At 43.0% G+C, this 18,225-nt stretch overlaps 1 protein-coding gene across 2 annotated transcripts in view; it reads right to left on the bottom strand.

Moving 5' to 3' along the window:
* Positions 1 to 9,220: 9,220 nt before the first annotated feature.
* The window catches only part of wrap53 (WD repeat containing, antisense to TP53), a 50,790-nt gene continuing 41,785 nt past the window's right edge, over positions 9,221 to 18,225 (bottom strand). Inside the window, exons 8-12 of one of the 2 annotated variants that reach the window (XR_014620504.1) lie at positions 16,656 to 16,867; positions 14,587 to 14,690; positions 13,832 to 13,975; positions 9,555 to 11,803; positions 9,221 to 9,477 (exon numbers count right to left, since the gene is read on the bottom strand). Coding sequence is in view for 1 of the 2 variants with exons in the window: in XM_084329556.1 (XP_084185682.1) it covers positions 11,560 to 11,803; positions 13,832 to 13,975; positions 14,587 to 14,690; positions 16,656 to 16,867 (704 nt within the window). In the remaining variant the exon portion in view is untranslated. Of the gene's footprint in view, positions 11,804 to 13,831; positions 13,976 to 14,586; positions 14,691 to 16,655; positions 16,868 to 18,225 lie in introns of both variants that reach the window. The other variant, XM_084329556.1, reaches the window with a different exon arrangement.

Here is an 18,225-nt window from a genome sequence, read left to right as displayed (position 1 = left end):
ATGTATAGTAAAGACATGTCTAGTAAAGACATGTCTAACATAAATAATAAACAACTTACTGGAAAATCCTGCCTGCCACCAAATGACACACTTGGTGGCCTTTGATATTTACACTCAGCCTACTGTCTGCTCTGCTGGGGGTGGGAGAGGTACTGGATCAAACCATATGGGGGGGCACGGGGGGGGTCGCAATCTTTGGAAACTTAAAAACTTGCTATTAAGTGTCATTGCGTATTATTAATTTGATTGAAATTACGTAGTTATGGTTACATTTATATATTGGGGGGGGGGGGGGGGGGATATATCATATTTCTCATATGATCAAAAAGTGGTGGAGCAAGAGCATACCTTTGCTCCCCCAAGTTCAATAGTGGGAGAGCAGATGCTCCGAATGCTCCATTACGCAGGCGTCTATGTCCAGTATGTATATATATATGTATATATGTATATTTGTACTCCTGTTGGGGCCTCTTGGACCAGATCAATGTTTTATCTGGCTAAATAAAGGTTAAATAAATAAGAAACTGATGATTTGGTCCCGTTAACTTTGAATTTTCTATGGGGACTGCCCAGATCCCTCTCATGGACCTGGACCTCACTTTAAAAACCTCTTATCTAGTTCTTCAGTATTCGTCTCTAATTACTCTAAAATTGCGTATTTGTGTGTAAAGCCCCCAATGTTTTCTAACCCTAAAAACGCAGCTTTAAAGAAGAAATATAAGTTTAGTTTAGACTTTATTTGAACGATGACAACACACATTAATGAACATTACTGTAAATGTGTGAGACAGTGTTAGCCCAAGCTCATTTTCAAATGTTGTCCCTGGAAGCTGTGCGCATCATTCACAAGGTTGGATATCTGGAACATACTCATTCACTTTTCTTAAAGTCAAAACTATTAAAATGTACTGATATTGTAATGTATCAAACCACACAAATAATGTACAAAGCAAAAAAATAATAAACTCCCAGGAAATATTCAAAGATTGTTCAACGTGCAAGATGGGGGTTACAATTTAAGGGGAACATTTAATTTTAAAAGACAGTTTTCGAACGACCATGAAAAGTCTTTGTATTTCAATTTGCGGAGTAAAATTATGGAACGGTTTGATTTTGTTTACAGAGTTAAAGCAATGTCAAAACATAAAACAGTTTCAAATAAAATATAGTCAAATGGTTTTACAGAGATGAAGAAGGGGTTTGATAACTGGCAGTATATGTGTGTGTATGTATGTATATATATGTGCATATGTAGGTATGTAGTTGTATATATGTATAAAATGGCTAGAGAAACTATACAGGACAACCTACAGTTTTGGCAAATATTAATAAGGAATTATTTAAAAAATAATTGTTAACAAAGTTATTTTTTTCAATAAGTATGACAATAAAACGAGCAGCTTTAGTATGAATTAGTAAAGTTACTAAAGTATGATCTGATGAGTAAAAAGGGGTGGGATTAAATAATTATGCTTCTTCCCACTCCGTTTCATGTAAATAACAAAAGAAATATGAGTGACTTTTGTGTTAATTTGAACGCTTAAGGCTATATCTGTACTTGATGTTTGTTTGTAGACAAATATCCACGAAAGTGAAAAAAATATTATATATATCCATCTATTTCTGGCTTTGGGAGAGTTGTTAATGTTCACAAATATTGGACTGAAAGATGTCGACTGTCATGGACCATAGAAATGTAGATTAAGCGAGAGCATTAGAGCAGCTGTGCTGGCTTCCTGTGCGTTTTAAGATTGATTTGAAGGTTTTACTGTTTGCTTTTAAATGGCTTGGCACCGTTCTACCTCTCGGACCTGCTGGAACCGTATGTTCCTCCAAGGTCCCTCAGGTCCTCTGATCAGCTCCTCCAGGCTGAAGCTTAGGGGGGACCATGCTTTCTCAGTGGCAGCCCCAAAGCTCTGGAACGAGCTGCCTCTGCAGGTTAGGCAGGCCCCCACTCTGCAGGTTAGGCAGGCCCCCACTCTGCAGGTTAGGCAGGCCCCCACTCTGCAGGTTAGGCAGACCCCCTTAGGCAGGCCCCCACTCTGCAGGTTAGGCAGGCCCCCACTCTGCAGGTTAGGCAGGCCCCCACTCTGCATGTTAGGCAGGCAGGTGTTTAAATCACGCCTCGAAGGTATAGATCCATCCAGTCCGGAACTAGCTGACTGACCAACAGCCTATATCCATGGGCTGTCAGGCTGCTCAACGATCAACATCAACTTGCCGCCCCGCACCCCCCGTCCCCAACCCCAGGTGACATAACTCCTACTTCTCCATTACAACAATAACTGTGAACCGGACTTGCATTGCTGCACTATACACTATTTCATCCATTGCAAGTAAACGCCCCCCCCCCCCCCCCCCCTCCATCCATTAACTCAGTGCTTCTCAAACTTTTTCTGTCGGGCCCCCCTTTGGCGGACCAAAATATCTTGGGCCCCCCCTGCCATCGCCCCAACAAAATAGTCATGAAATGGGCCATGTTTAAATTTATTGAAATAACACCAATATCGTGACCTTTCAAATTGACAACACCTTTCCTCGCGAGAGCCACCTTGCCTCGCTGTAGAATCTGCAGAATGGTCAGCTCCCATCTCCTCACACAGCGCAGAGAACAGGCGCGCTTTCAGGGGTCGGGTTTTGATGAAATTTACCACGTTTATAACTTCTGTCAAAACCTCATTCAGCTCAGGACTAAGCTGTCTTGACGCTGGCGCCTCTCTGTGAATTTACAGTGCGTCCATTGCGCGTTTGGCGAGACCCCCTTGATGAGCGCCTGTAGCCCCCTCCTTTTCCCTGCCATGGCCTGTGCACCGTCAGAGCAAAAGCCCACACAGTTCTCCCATTTCAGTCCATGTTCTGTCAGGTAACTGTCAATAATTTTGAAGAGCTCATCAGCTGTCGCTCTGTTTTTGACATATTTGCAAAACAGCAGATCTTCACTCAGTGACTGGGAATTTACAAAGCGAACATAGGAAATAAGCAAACAGTCTTTATTGCTGTCAGTCTTTGACAAGGCAACACGCATGTCATCCTCAAGGCTCAACTTGGCCCTATATTTTGTTTTCAGAGCTGTCAAAAATGTTTTTTTTTTTTTTTTTTTTTATCTCAAGGCCCCCCCTGTCATGCCTCTGCGCCCCCCCTAGGATTAGATATCCTCTCTACACCACCAATAGTGGATCAGCGCTACAGAATTGGCATCCGAGACAACACCAACAATAAAGCGAGAGTGATTATTGCTAGCCTACGTCAAACTGGAATAAGAGATACGATTATCCGGGCGGCACGAAAGAGGGGAAATCTGCAACACAACGAGAAACCAGTGTTTTTCTACGAAGATTTTTGCCGCGAGGTTGTATCCCTACGAGCCAGTTACAAGAAAGTGATGTCTCGTCTTTTGGAATAAGGGTAAAGCTGGAATAAGGGTAAAGCTTTCCTCGCCTGAAGACGCTGAGGAGTACTTGAGGGACCCACTACGCGGAGGAGGCCAAGTCTTATTCTCTTTTTAATTTTTTGATTACTTCGTTATAACTTGGACACCAAAAGCGGCATCAAACAAGCTTTAATATGTGACGCTAGATACTATATTATTGTAAAGGTTCGCTGTTTGGGCCCGCTAGATTAATGGGTTTTATGCAAGTCATGCTATGTAGTTGACATTTTGGAATACTCTAAACTTTTTCAACGCTCGGTGTCATATCGGAATATTCTGGAATAATATCACCCTATGGCATGCAGAAAGCCCTGGAACATAAACAACAATTTGTGACCATACACAAGAATCATATCTGGAAGAACAACAACCTTTACAACGGAATACTGCCCACCCCTGTTTGGGGGACGAACTGCATACACGTATTTAAAACCTTCCTTTTCATTTAAGTGTTTAAGTTTGGCAAAGTTAGATTAAGATTTAAACAAATGTTCTCTATTTTTTGAGGTTTCTATAATTTGGTTCTATACACCTTTCTTATTCTTCGGGTGTTTTAACTTATACATGTTAGTATAAGGTTTAAGTGAATATACTATGATATTTGAGGCATATTTTTTATTTTATTATTTTAACAGGAGAGTGGCTAAGCCACGGGTGACATTCTATTAAGGTAGAATTAAGAGTTTAAGATCCTATGGCAATTTGCTTAGGAAAGTTAAGGATAAATGGCTCATTCTGGGCTGACTGGTCATGTAAGGGTGGGAGGGGGGGGGGAATAGGGGATTATATGTATATATGTATGTTTTCATGCTCGGCTCTCAATAATTGGATATATATCTATTGTGAATTGGTACTTCATACCAGGGGCGTCATTTTGGTATGGCAAGGTATGGCACTCGCCGTCAATTTGATATGATTTGGAATACTGGGGGACGAAACAAACAACATAAACGCAAAAGCGGGCTTACACTGATGAAAAACAAACAGGTTGATGTGGCTTTTTTAAGCGAAACGCACTTATTAGTGGAAGACAATGTAATGCTAGCGGACAAAATATATCATAACATTAGCTACTCATCTTTTGGAACGAGATCCCGTGGGGTTGCTATAGTCGCGAAACGGAAGTTGAATATTGAATTGTTGGACGTATGGTCTGATGTGGATGGTCGAGTAACCATAGCTAAAATAAAATACAGCAACAGGAAAATCGCGTTGGTAGCGGCATATGCCCCAAATCTTTACGACACCAACTTCTACGCTACACTCACTAGAGCAATGTTGAACCTTCCCGAGTATTCATTTATAATTGGCGCGGATTTTAATGCTATTTGGGATCCCGTGATGGATAAATCTAATCCCACCATTTCCAATGATCAGAAACATGCATCTAATGCACTTTGGGCCAAGAATACAGGTGTAAATGACCTATGGCGATTACTCAACCCAACGGCCCAAGAGTACTCTTTTCGCTCTGCAAGACACAAGACATTTTCCAGAATAGATTATGTTTTTGCATCCCCAAGACTATTTGATAATTATGACGTGGAAATGGTGCCCAATGCACTATCAGATCACAGCTACTTACTCCTGAAAGGTTCATTTGGTAGACTGTCATCCCGAGCCCCAAGATGGCGATTTAACTCGACACTGCTGAAAAACAATGAATACATTATACAATTCAAAGTTGAACTTATTAAATTCCTGCGGAGTAATGCGGATTCGGTACAGGACCCCAGAATGTTATGGATGTCGGTAAAGGGTTTTATCAAGGATTACACAACAGGCTTTTCCTCCAACCTACGCAAGAATCGTTGTTCAAAATTGGTAGAGCTGGAAACGCTTTACTCGTCGTTATTCTCCTCTTTACAATACAACTACTCGGTTCAATTGGAGTCTCAAATTAATGTGTTAAAAAAAGAGATTAACTCCATTTTAAGACAACAATCTGAATTTAAAATACGTAGCACAAGACAACATTATTACTTTCATGGTTCTAAACCAAGTCACCTACTAGCTATGAAGATACGATCCAACGCAAAATTTGCAGATATCCCTACTATTAAGAACCAACAAGGACTTGTTACAGACCCCAACATTTTTTACGAGACTTTCAAAGAGTTTTACTCCAACTTGTATAAATCAGAAATGGTTTTCGATCAAAATAAACTGGATACATTTCTTAATCAAATTAACCTACCTAAACTCTCAATGGAAGACGCTAAACAGTTAGATACACCTATTACATTAGAGGAACTTAGGGAGGCTATATCTGAAATGCAAATTGGTAAGGCTCCTGGTTGGGATGGTATACCACCAGAACTGTACCTCTCATGTTGGGATGTAATTGGACCCCTATTACTTGATATGATTTTATACTCAATCAAAGAGGGGAACTTCCCCAGGGACATCAATATGGCACTCATAACTGTCCTCCTTAAAAAGGACAAAGAACCCACGAATGTGGTAGTTATAGACCCTTAAGTCTCCTCGGAACCGATCTCAAGCTGTATGCTAAGGTAGTTCAAGTTTCAAGTTCAAGTTTCTTTAATAGTTGTCATACAGAAGTACAGAATACTTTTGTACAAAATGCTTCTTACTGTTGCGCTCCAGAGACTGTGCATGACAAGATAAGTATGAAATAAAGACATAGTAAAAATTAGAAGTAAAAAAAGAGGTCACAGTGTTCAGTTTAGACATATGTACAATGTTCGTAGACGTAGTTACCATACAATATACAATACTGTGCAGGTACTAGCCATCAGACTTCAAAAGCATATGACATCTTTAGTTCATCCTGATCAGACTGGCTTTATAAAAGGCCGCCTGATCACGGATAATATAAGACGGTTACTACATGTATTAGACGCCAGCAAGGATGCCATTCCACCTACAGCTGTATTATCCTTGGATGCGATGAAAGCTTTTGATAGGTTGGAATGGTCTTATTTATGGGCAGTACTCGGAAAGATGGGGTTAGGAAACAGATTCATTAATATGATAAAAGTATTATACAAAGACCCATCGGCCATGATTATAACAGGTAAAATCACCTCCTCACTCTTTCCTGTGTCGCGCTCATCCAGACAGGGTTGCCCTCTTAGTCCCGGACTATTTGCTCTATCCTTAGAGCCTTTAGCACAGTATATAAGACAATCCCAATCTATAAAGCCAATCTCAATTAAGGGCACACAGAATCATATTAGTTTATATGCGGACGACGTAATATTGTTCATGCAAAACCCTACCACCTCACTGCCTCATCTTCTCAAACTGATTGATGATTTTGGCAATCTATCGGGATTTAGGATAAACTGGCCAAAGTCGGCCTTCCTCCCACTTAATGTCTCTGCGAAGACTACAATCCTTCCAGGAAGTATACCAATGGTAGAACACTTTAGATGTCTTGGAGTTGAAATATTCCCTACTATATGCCAAACGGTGAAGTATAATTATACAAGACTCCAAGATAGGATCACAAATGACTTTGACAGGTGGTCAAAACTTAAAAACTCAGTACAGGCCCGAGTATCAATAGTTAAGATGGATGTTTTACCTAGAATCAACTTCTTTAGTTCAATGTTACCGTTACCTCCCCCTGATGGTTACTGGAAAAAAGTACACTCCACTGCATATACATTTATTTGGAACAAACCTCCACAAATAAAAAGATCCACCGCACAGAGAAACAAAGCCGACGGAGGTTTAGCATTTCCAGACTTCTACCACTATTTTAAAGCGTTCTCTTTAAGACCACTGACAACCTGGTTTGATTATCAAGCATCTGTATCCTGGAGAACATTAGAAGAAAACATAGTGGCACCACATAGACTGCAGGATATAGTATACACCAAATTTTCAATTAAGCAATGCGACTTGAAATTTGGTCCTCTTATTACACATGTAATTCGGATATGGCGTGACACCCAGAAAAAATGCACTAACCCACATAAATGGCATAGCCATACTCCCCTATTCAATAACAATGCACTCCTTATTGCACAACGACCTATCAGATATCCCAAATGGGAAAAGCAAGGCATACATACATTGGGAGATATCTTCAACGAACAGGGTTTCTGTAGCTATCATGAAATTTATAACCAATTTAACCTCACCAACTCCACTTATTATTTCTATATACAGTTATTAGCAACTTTGAAGGCTCATGGAGTCCCATTAAAGATACCACTTGAGCACCACAGATATCACAAATTCTTCTATGAAATGGAGACATCGAGAGGCTTCGCATCAGACTTTTATCATCACTTACTTACTTCTTCGTATGGAGTCCTCCCCCTAGACTCAGTCTGGAGGAGAGATATACCAGACTTGGAAGTGGATTTTGATTGGCAAGAAGTCTGGGCAAACGTTCGACTAGCGTCGCGCAACCCGGATTATCAACAGATTAATCTTAATTATATTCATAGGACTTACCTGACTCCTATAAGATTGAACCGAATGGGGCTTAAACAACTCTCTATGCTCCTTGTGTTCAAGGGGCGATATCGGTACATTTTATACATATGTACTGGGAATGCCCCCGTTAAGATATTCTGGGAAGAAGTAACCACGCAATTACCAGATTTTTTTTTCTGAACATACCTGTACTGCCTTCTGTATTGTTGTTGAATGATGTTTCTCAAATAGCAGCTACTAAACAGCTAAAGAGACAAATTTTGTCCGGTCTTACGGCTGCTAAAAAGCTGATAGCATCACGCTGGATTCAACCGGATAAAATGTGCCTAAAGGTATGGGCTCTTACTTATCTCGATGTGATTTATCTAGAGATATCTACAGCAAGAATTTTAGGTGTCAATGAAGCCAGCATTGCAATCTGGTTAGAAGTGGTGGAGAGAATAAAGGTTAGCATATGCAATTGTAATCCTTGGTTAGAAGCGAAATAATGGATGGATTATCCAAGGGGGGTCCTGGGGGGGGGGGGGGGAAGAAGAGCGAGTAAGAGCATATGTATGTATTGTATTGCAAGTATAATGTATATATCTCGTAAACTACATTTATATTGATTCAAATATTGGAATGTATAATCCTGTGATTTATTGTGGATATTTACTGTAATGCTTGTGTGTAGTTTTATGTCATGTCAAAAAAATTATTTAAAAGATTTGTTCACAAAAAAAAGATTCTATTCTCAAAACTAGGGATGTCCGATATTGGCATTAAAATGTGATTATCGGTATCGGTTTTCAAATCGGTTTACATTTATTTAACCTTTATTTACCCTGGCAAGCAAGTAAGAACAAATTCAGATACCGATACCGATATATGCAGGGGGGGGGACACCCTGCATATATCGGTATCGGTAAAAAAGCCAATATCTAACATCCCTACTCAAAACACATCCATTTCCTTTGGCTTTCCGTTTTAGAGACCTGCCTTTTTTATGTGACATATTGTATATTATGTTTTATTGTGTGGTTTTTAATCCTTTTATTTTATGTAAATATTTGTTGCAGGACTTGTACAGCACTTGGTCAACTTTGTTGATTTTAAATGTGCTTCATAAATAAAGTGGATTGGATTGGATTAAAGAGGGTGTGAGGATTAGCCATTCAAATGACCATGTTGGTGCAATAGAATTACTATAAGGACATTTTCTGTGAGTGCTAATTCTTCCATTGCCGTACCATAGAAATAACATGGGTATATTTATATTTACAAATTGTGTAAAAGGTCTCCAATGAACTGCAAAACACAGCATTACAAGTACCGCTATATATTATGAATGCACTCATGCAAATAATGATGTGTGCTGCGACAAAACCGTTCACCCAGATACAAATTTAATTTGAAAACAAATTCCATAGAAAATCACACAAAATACACTACAGTGGTGGTGACACAAGCTCACTCGATCTAAATAGAAAAAATACATTTGCAGATAGTTATGACACAGGAAATCAAACCGAAAAGGCTAACTGCTTACAGATTATACATTCGAAATCCATTCATGCTCACGGCCTTTACAAAAATATACATGTGACCGGCGAGGACACAGCGAGGACACCTCGAGGACACGGCGAGGACACCTCGAGGACACGGCGAGGACACAGCGAGGACACGGCGAGGACACCTCGAGGACACGGCGAGGACACAGCGAGGACACCTCGAGGACACGGCGAGGACACCTCGAGGACACGGCGAGGACACCTCGAGGACACGGCGACACCTCGGGGCACGAACAGCGGGGACGAGAGAAAAGAAGAAAACAGAAGGAAAGCAGGAGATCCAGTCCATCAGGTTACAAGAAAACCAAGCTCGGTAACAAATGGCACTTACTGTAACTATAGCAACAAGAAATCTCTGGGCAGCTTTGTAGACGCACACAGAGGTAAACAAGCACTCCTATAGACACAATATAGACCGGAGGATGAGCAGTGTGATGCACGCAGAGCTGGTCCATTCGCTCGTCTCTCGTCTGAACCTGAGTGGGTTTTTGGGAGGCTCTTAAAAAACAATTTTTTTTTTTTTTTTTTAAGATTAAAATGTATATCTTCATATTCTTTTAAAGTTACTATTATTTGTGTCCTCCGGGCACTTGTCACATTCTGGCGAAATGGTTTCCACGATGACCTTCCCCTTCACTATATGAATCTGGATTCCATCTTACATAAAAAAAAAGAGGCTTAAGCAGGAACATCGGGAAGTTGTCTTAAGAATTCCAACTGTTAGGACCGTTTGTTGAAGAGTTCCACTCAAAAACATTCATTTAAATCCGTTAGAAAAATGCCACATGGAAATCATCCAACTAATGTCACTATAGTCACACGACTCGTACGACTGAATAACTTTTTTGGCTCGGCTGTTTTCTTACTTTGGTATGTAAATGCACGTCGATGCCAACAGAATTACACGAAAGCAGTCAGAAACCAGTCAGGTGATCGTGAGTTTATAATTACCATAGAGTGAGTTTATAATTACAATAGAGTGAGTTTATAATTACAATAGAGTGCCTGTTGTGGTTATTTTTTATTTTTTTTAAAAAGGGTAGAATCTGTGATGCTGTCGAACAGCGACCTCTAGGCGACACCGCTGGGTACTGCAGGCTGTTAAACGTTCTTTGTTTTGGTCCGACCTGTGGGCTGGGAGTTGAGTGGGCTGCTACTGTGTGGGCCAAACCTCAGGCTCTGCGGGACATTCACAATAAAACGAGTTGCTGAATAGCCTGAAAGGGGGAAACTAAAATAATTTTCTGTCAAAGTTCACCAGTCTGTCTGCAGTCGCCTGTGTAGGGGGTCGCGAACGGGCGTCACAAACCAAGAAGCTTGAGAACCTCTGGTCTAGAGGTCGCTGTTTGGCGGAATTATATTATATCTTTTAAGTTGTTGTTGTATTATTATTATTATTATTATTAGGCCTATATAGGTTTTAACATTGCAATGAATTGGTGCCTCCATTTCCAACCAACAGTGGTGTCAACAGTTGGTGTCACTCAAACAATATGGGCAAAAATTAAGTGAAGTTACAACGTGTTAGCATTGTTAGCTTGCGGCTAGTGCTACCCGTTCCTTTTGATGGTAACACTAACGTTCCACATCCTTCCTTCGTCTTCTTCGCGCTCGGCGGGGGTGCGTTGCTGGGGATCCAGGGGAGCGCAGTGTCGGATTTGATGCCATTTGGTGCCAGATGGTGGCGCTATAACGTCAAACCTTAAGATTGGCGGATGTGACGCCGATGACCCTGAGGGAGGGCAGTGTCAGAGTGTGAAGTTGATCGGATGAGCAGCAATTCTGGGGGACAAGCAGTCGGCCCATTCTGAACAGTCTCCTCTAAAACTGTCCCGTTAGCACGGACTTTTAGAGTAGATGAAGGGGAAAAGTATTGGGTTTTTCTCCAAATAGTGACGTCTGGCAGTAGGAATGTATCCGACAACAACGTTGAGGTGTCTCTTTACCTGTAGCATATTAAGTGTTCAATTCCCTTTTACTTTTTTTTTTTAAGATACGTTACCAGCTTGGCCACGACTCCAAACTAACCCCACTCAGCCGGGTTGCATTTAGCTCTTTTCCCCCCCAACTAACGAGATCTCCATACAAACGATACATGGCAGTTATAGTTCAGTCTGGTTGAGTCCAGAGAGAGGGTGGTAGGTAGGGGTGTGGTACCAGACCTCAGCCCTCCATGACTGCCGGATCCGTCCGCTCCTGGTCCGGGCTCCCCTCCGTGACGGGGCAGAGTGGACCGGCCCACCACAGGCTCAGGGCGTTGTCCTGCCGGGCGTCCCGCGGGGGGGGGGCCGACACCACGCCGCCCCCCTCCTCACCGTCTGAAGCCGACTCGCCCTCGCTGTCCGCGGGAGACGGGAACTGTCTCTGTCCACTGGAGGAGGCCAGCAAGGGCATGAAGGGGTGGACACTGAGGGAGGGGTGGGGGTGAGAGAGAGGGGAGGGGAGAGAGAGAGACAGAGAGAAAGGAGGGGGAGGCAGAGAGAGAGAGGAGGGGGAGGCAGAGAGAGACAGAGAGGGGGGAGAGAGAGAGAGGGAGACGGGGGGAGAGACAGAGAGAGGAGGGTGGGGGGAGAGAGAGAGAGGAGGGGTGGGGGAGACAGAGAGAGGGAGAAGGGGGGAGACAGAGAGAGAGGAGGGTGGGGGAGAGAGAGAGGAGGGGGAGACAGAGAGAGGGAGAAGGGGGGGGGGGAGACAGAGAGAGACAGAGGAGGGGTGGGGGGAGGTTATTCATAGATACACAAACTAGATTAAAATGAAAGTAGGCCTAAATATATTCTTCTGTCCTTGGACGATGAACAGAGAAAACTTGAAAGGACAAAAATAAATAAATAAACTCCCAGAGACTTAGTTTCCTCAAGACATCTAATGTTAACACTTTGAGTGCCAGGGACGCGATTTGACGTTAGTTCATGCCGCCAGTTGAGTGCCACCAACGACATATAACGTTTGTTTGTCGTATTTTCTTTTATTATTTGAATTCATATTTCATCAATCGAGCCTCACGCTAGTGTTGCAGACTCTCTGAGCTCAATTGGGAAAATACCACCCCCTATCGTCTCTCCCTGTGTAACTGCACCCCATTGGTTTAGACTGACCCCCCCCCCCCCCCCCCCTTTCATACATTCATGATGAAACATAATACCCATTATATACATTTGGTTTGGGAATCAATCACCTGGACTGGACACGCAAGAAACGGCAACGCTTATAGTAGAATTCAGATATAAGGCTATAACTCAGCCTTTCGGGAATTACCCCAGACCACGCTATAACTATACTTATTACATGGCGTTTTCACATTCGCCGAAATGCTCGCTTGTGATTGGTCAATAGCCCCCGACAGCGGTGAATTATTTTTCGATAACCACCGGTGATTATTGTTTTTCGCAGCTGGAGTAATCAAGCCCCACTGACACACACTGTTTCAGTGCAGCCAATCAGACACACCTGCCGGGCTGCCCTCGATAATAATAATCACTTTATTTGGGCTGACAGAGCCACAGAACAACTGCGATTTGTCAAATGAATTAGGTATATTGTTAGTAAGTTAGCCATGTAATAATAAGCGGGATAATGTATAGCTATACTCGGTCATCATCGCAAAATAATTGACCTTCACTGACGTTTAAAACACCTCGCCGAGGCAGCTCGGTATTTTAAACTCTGTGTCTGTCAATTATTTTGCGACAATGACCTCGTAGCTATACATTATCCCTTACTTATATTCACCACGGTACAACACGTTTATTCTTTTTCACATATTGAATGATAGATAGTTTATGTCAAATGGGCCATAGTATTGTATCCATAGCTATAATATAGAATATAGCTCTACAAAGGCGGTCAGGTGGCGTAGCGGAGATTGCGTTCGTCACCAACCCCGGAGACGCTGGATTCGCCTGTTCGAATCCAGCTCACAGCTCCGGGGTTGCCACCAGCTTGGCTGGCCGTTCACACTAATACAATTGGCAGTATTAGAGGGTGGGAGAAGCTGACGGGGTGGGTCCGGGTCGTTGTAAACAGTGACTCCTACAGTTCGGTCGGGGCGCCTGCTAAGCGCGGATAGGATCTAAGGGCGGTAGTGTGATCCTTCCACACGTTACACGCTCTCAGTGAGAGTCCGTGCTGCCAGATGAAAAGAAGCGGTTGATTGGCTGGACATGTGTCGGAGGAAGCACGTGATAGCCTCCACTCTCCCAGACCGACTGTGGGGGGTAAGTGCGCAGCGACCAGGAAGGGGATTGGGAATTGGCATAACGACTAACATTGGGATGGGAGAAAATCGGAGGAAAAAGGAGGGGGAAAAAGATCAATAAAAAAATTAAAAGAATATAGCTCTACAAACAAGGTGACGCACTCCTATCTTTAAAGCGTGGCATTGCTATAACGGGACCCGTCTAATCCCTGGCACTGAATGAGTTAATGAAGTGTGTACCTGATGCCGTTGGTGCAGCCTCGGTGGGCCGGGAACTGGAGCCGGGGTTGCAGTTTCTCCTCGTTGCCGTCCTCGGGCGCCGTGAGGGTGTCCCACACGGAGATCACTCCCTCCGTGTCTCCACTCAAAAGGTGCCTCCCTGACCTACACACACACACAGTCAGTACCAACACAGAGAATACATGCCAACGAGGAGCGCTGAGAACTAGACACACAGGATTAAAAGGAACACGCCAACTTTTTGGGAAATTAGCTTATTTGCCATCTACCCTGGAGTTAGACGAGCAGACACATACCCTTTTCTTCTCTGTGCATGCATTAGGCTTAGGGAACAGCCGCACCGTTAGCCTAGCTTAGCGTCATTCACTGGAAGTAGGTGTGCCAGTGTAGCCTAGTGTATTTACCACATGGAGAAATATATATTTTTTGTTGACATTTTCGTTTTCTAAGCAGATATATACTCAACTATTTTTTGCCGAACCACTGCTGCCTGGGTGCAGTGATTTCATCACCTCAAAAGCCCTGTTGCTTTTTTTATTTTGTTTTAACTGAGCTTTTTAGGTGATGAAATCGTGGCTAACGGTGCGGCTGTTCCCTAAGCCTAATGCATGCACAGAGAAGACAAGGGTATGTGTCTGCTTGTCTAGGGTAGATGGCAAATAAGCTAATTTCCCAAAAAGTTGGCGTGTTCCCATAAAGACAGCAGTGCTGTAGGAACGGAGACAGACGGGGAAAGGTTTATTGGGTGAACTTACGGGTCCAGGTCAAAGTAGATGCGCTGGTTGGTGCTCACGTTCCTCTGGACAGAAAAGAGGACCTTGCCTGGGTCCCTCAGGTCCCAACACAGGATCTCTGGGTCCTGCACACAGGGACAGGACAGACCAGTCAATGTTAGCCACCAAAGCAGTGCTGAGAGATTAGTGTTTTTATTCCCAATGTCGTGTATGTAGCGTTTGTATGGGTTTCTATTATTTTAGTGGTCAGAGGCAGGTGACACAAGACATTTTACATAATGACGCTCAATATCTGTAGTGTTCCAAGATCCAGTGGGGGGGGGGGGGGGGGGGGGCTCTCTTCCCTGGTGTCCTAGCTAAACACTTCGTTGAGTCATCCAGCCTAACTCTTACCATTTTGTATTGATACTTTGATTGAGTTAATAAATCGTATTAACCAGGTCTCTTTAGACTGAGTAAGTTATTAGCTTCTAGGACTGACCTTCGATTTTTTTTTGGAATTCGAAGCTTCGGGGCCGAGATTCGATTTTAATTCGAAGCTTCGAGAAAAATAAATAAAAAATAAAATAAAAAATGTATTATTATTTTTTAAATATATGTTATGGGACTTGTACAGCACTTTGTTCAACTTTGTCAGTGCTGTGAAGTTTAAATCTTTTTAAATCTTAGACAAACAAAACACTTTGCTTCCATGAAATATTGTAAGCCGTCATTTGAGGCTTTATAAAAGCAGCAGAATGAACACAAATCTGTCAGTGCCGAGTCCGACCTCATCTTAAATAACAAACAGCATTGCTTGTTGTAGTTAACACTTTGAGTGCCGGGACCCGTCTTTAGACGTCTTTCCTGGCCATGCTAAAGTTGCCGGGGGACGCTGTACAGCGTCCTTATATCAATATTTCAAAAATCTGCGATCGGATTCATAATGTCCCTCCGCTGGCCTGAGATCCACCAGCAGGACCCACTGAGCTCTCTGGCGGTTCAGGAGCGCCATCTGGTGGCCGATCGGCGCAACCGCTTAACAGGAAGCGCAGTAGAGGTTTTGCTGGTCGGCCATATTACTTCCGGGCACTCGGTATAGGTTCCGGCACTCTAGCTCGTCACACTACATAGCGATTGATTGCCAATAACTCGATAAACAACATGATTTGGACGTATATACCATTATACAAGCTGGAGATGGACCGGGTAATAATATATCCCATAATGATAAAATTTCTACTCGACGATGATCGCCCAACGGCGCGCGGAGACTGGGGTGAGTTTCAGCGTGTAACGTTACCGTCTTCGATAATAACTGATATTATCAACATTTGACCCACATTAGATGATTGGTATAACGCTGCCCACGGAATTATAAACGCCCCCTCGCCCATCCGGTCAACATCAGATGACGTGTAGTAACTTCTAGAAGTACGTCTAGTTGGAATTTTTTATATCGCGCTGATTGCCATCAAACTGTATTTCATCATCAATATAATGCATTTGGGGCTATATATCACGTTCTGGAGAAAGCTGCAGAAAGAGATGAAAACATACTTATACATTAGACCATACTTTACTATGAATATGTGAATGAAAAAGTTTAACGTTGCTACACAATGAACAATACATATAGGACTTTGAATGGGCCCTAATAATGGCAATGTAGCAATAGAATTTAAAAAGTTATAGCCCTGCAAAGAAGGGGACTTTCTCCATAGACAAATAGCGCTGGCAATCTATGGTATATCATTAATTTAACCTTAGGCAACCAAAGTGTTAACAAAGAGAGGCAGAGTTGATTTTGCAAAAAACAAAAAAACAAAATATTCATATTTTTTTCTTTCTTTCCTTTTTTACATAATCAAATTTATTTTCATATTCGAATCCCATGCCCATCGAACAAAGCTTCGAAGCTTCAAAGTATTTAAGACAGCCCTATTAGCTTCAGCTATATTTTCCACCACGGTGTGTTAGGGATGGGCGTGAGTAATCGATTACATGAGTACTCGATCTGGGAAGACATTACTCGTCCCTAGTGCTGGTGCTCCTCACCTTGCAGCGCCCCCCCCCCCCCCCCGCCCTGTGTACACGTCCCTCCTCCTCACCTTGCGCCCGCCCGTGTACAGGTACTTCCCGTCGGGGGAGAAGAGCAAGTGCGTGAGGCCCCCGTGGTGGCGCGTGGGCAGCAGCGCTAGCAGGGAGCCGTCCTGGCAGGAGTAGAGGCCGGCCGTGCGCGAGTAGGAGCCGCAGGCGTAGACGGACTCACACGGGCTGAAGGCGAAGCAGGAGATGATGCCACTCTGACCCTGCTTCTTCACTGGGGGAGGGGGACACACACTTAACCAAGAGCTCACGACGACAGGCCATCATATATGGTTATTATATCACAGCTAAGGGGGTGTAGTTCGGAGAGCTGACAGGTATCTGGAAGAGGAAGTGTGTATATTATATGGTATTTATTTTATATATATATATATATATCAAATTAACAGATATATTTGTGTTTATACTTTTTATACTGTTAAAAATCTTTCATTCATTCATAATAACCATATGCCACGGCCTGAAGTGAGCTATTACTTAATTACAATAAGAAAGGTGCAAGCTAGCCAAGCACGGCACACATTATTGGAAGCAGATACGAATCAGCTAGTCTAGCTGTTGGCCAAAAACACCTCTCCCTGAGATTTAAGCTAGGCTAGTGGTCTGTATCCGCTTCCATTAATTTGTGCTAAGCTAGGATAGCTTGCAGCCGGATAGGAAATCGGTATCCATCTTCTTGTCTCGACTCTGGAGAAGACGGTAAGTACATTTCCCATAATGTTGCTGTGTTCCTTTAAGCCGAATTCCCTCAAAATCTAAATGCGTGTTCTGCATCTTGCTACAACCCGAGAGGATTTTCAAGTTCAAATGAAAGAATAGCGCACGCTTTAACCACTTCTAAGATCCCATCATCTGTTCAACAATTTGTATATAAATTCCTTGAGTCTATGTAGCCATTTATTCCTTAATCCCAATTTATTTTCAACAGAATTCAACAGCCTGTTTTTGAGTGGCTGAACCACTTTCAAAGTCCTCATTCCTTTGGAAATAGATGGAGTACATCAGAGTGTCTCATTATTCTCCGATTGGCTGCCTTGTGCTCAGAGGTAAACAAACCTTCATTATGTCTGTCCCTGATTGGTCGCCTCATGCTCAGAGGTAAACAAACCTCCAACCAGGGCAGATCAGGTCAGCAGCAGCTCCCGCCTCCTAGCGTTAGGTTAACTATGATTGGATGTATCCATGAATGACATAAATAGTGAGGGCAGTTCTGAATGGCTTGTTAACACTTTAATCGCCGAAGACGCTGGAACACGTCCTTCCCCGCCATGCTTATTCTGCCGATGACGCTGGACAGCGTCTTTGATATCAATATTTCAAAAATCTGTGATCGAAATCATATTTCTCCCCCGGAGACATTATATGTACTGGTGAGCCCCTGTCAACTCTCCAACGGTTCAAGAGCGCCATCTGGTGGCCGATCGGCGGATCGCCCAGGGAAGAAACAGGGAAGTGGAAGCTGGTGCTCATTTCAATTGGGTCCGATCACTCGCTATAGGTCCCGGGACTCGAGCTCGACACAATGGATATCGATCCGTTGCCAATAACTCGATAAACAACATGATTTGGACG

Source organism: Notolepis coatsorum (assembly GCF_963971535.1).
Source record: "Notolepis coatsorum genome assembly, chromosome: 1".
Lineage (NCBI taxonomy): Eukaryota > Metazoa > Chordata > Actinopteri > Aulopiformes > Paralepididae > Notolepis > Notolepis coatsorum.
Note: the sequence above shows the minus strand (reverse complement) of the source record. Positions and strands in the feature narration are given on the sequence as shown.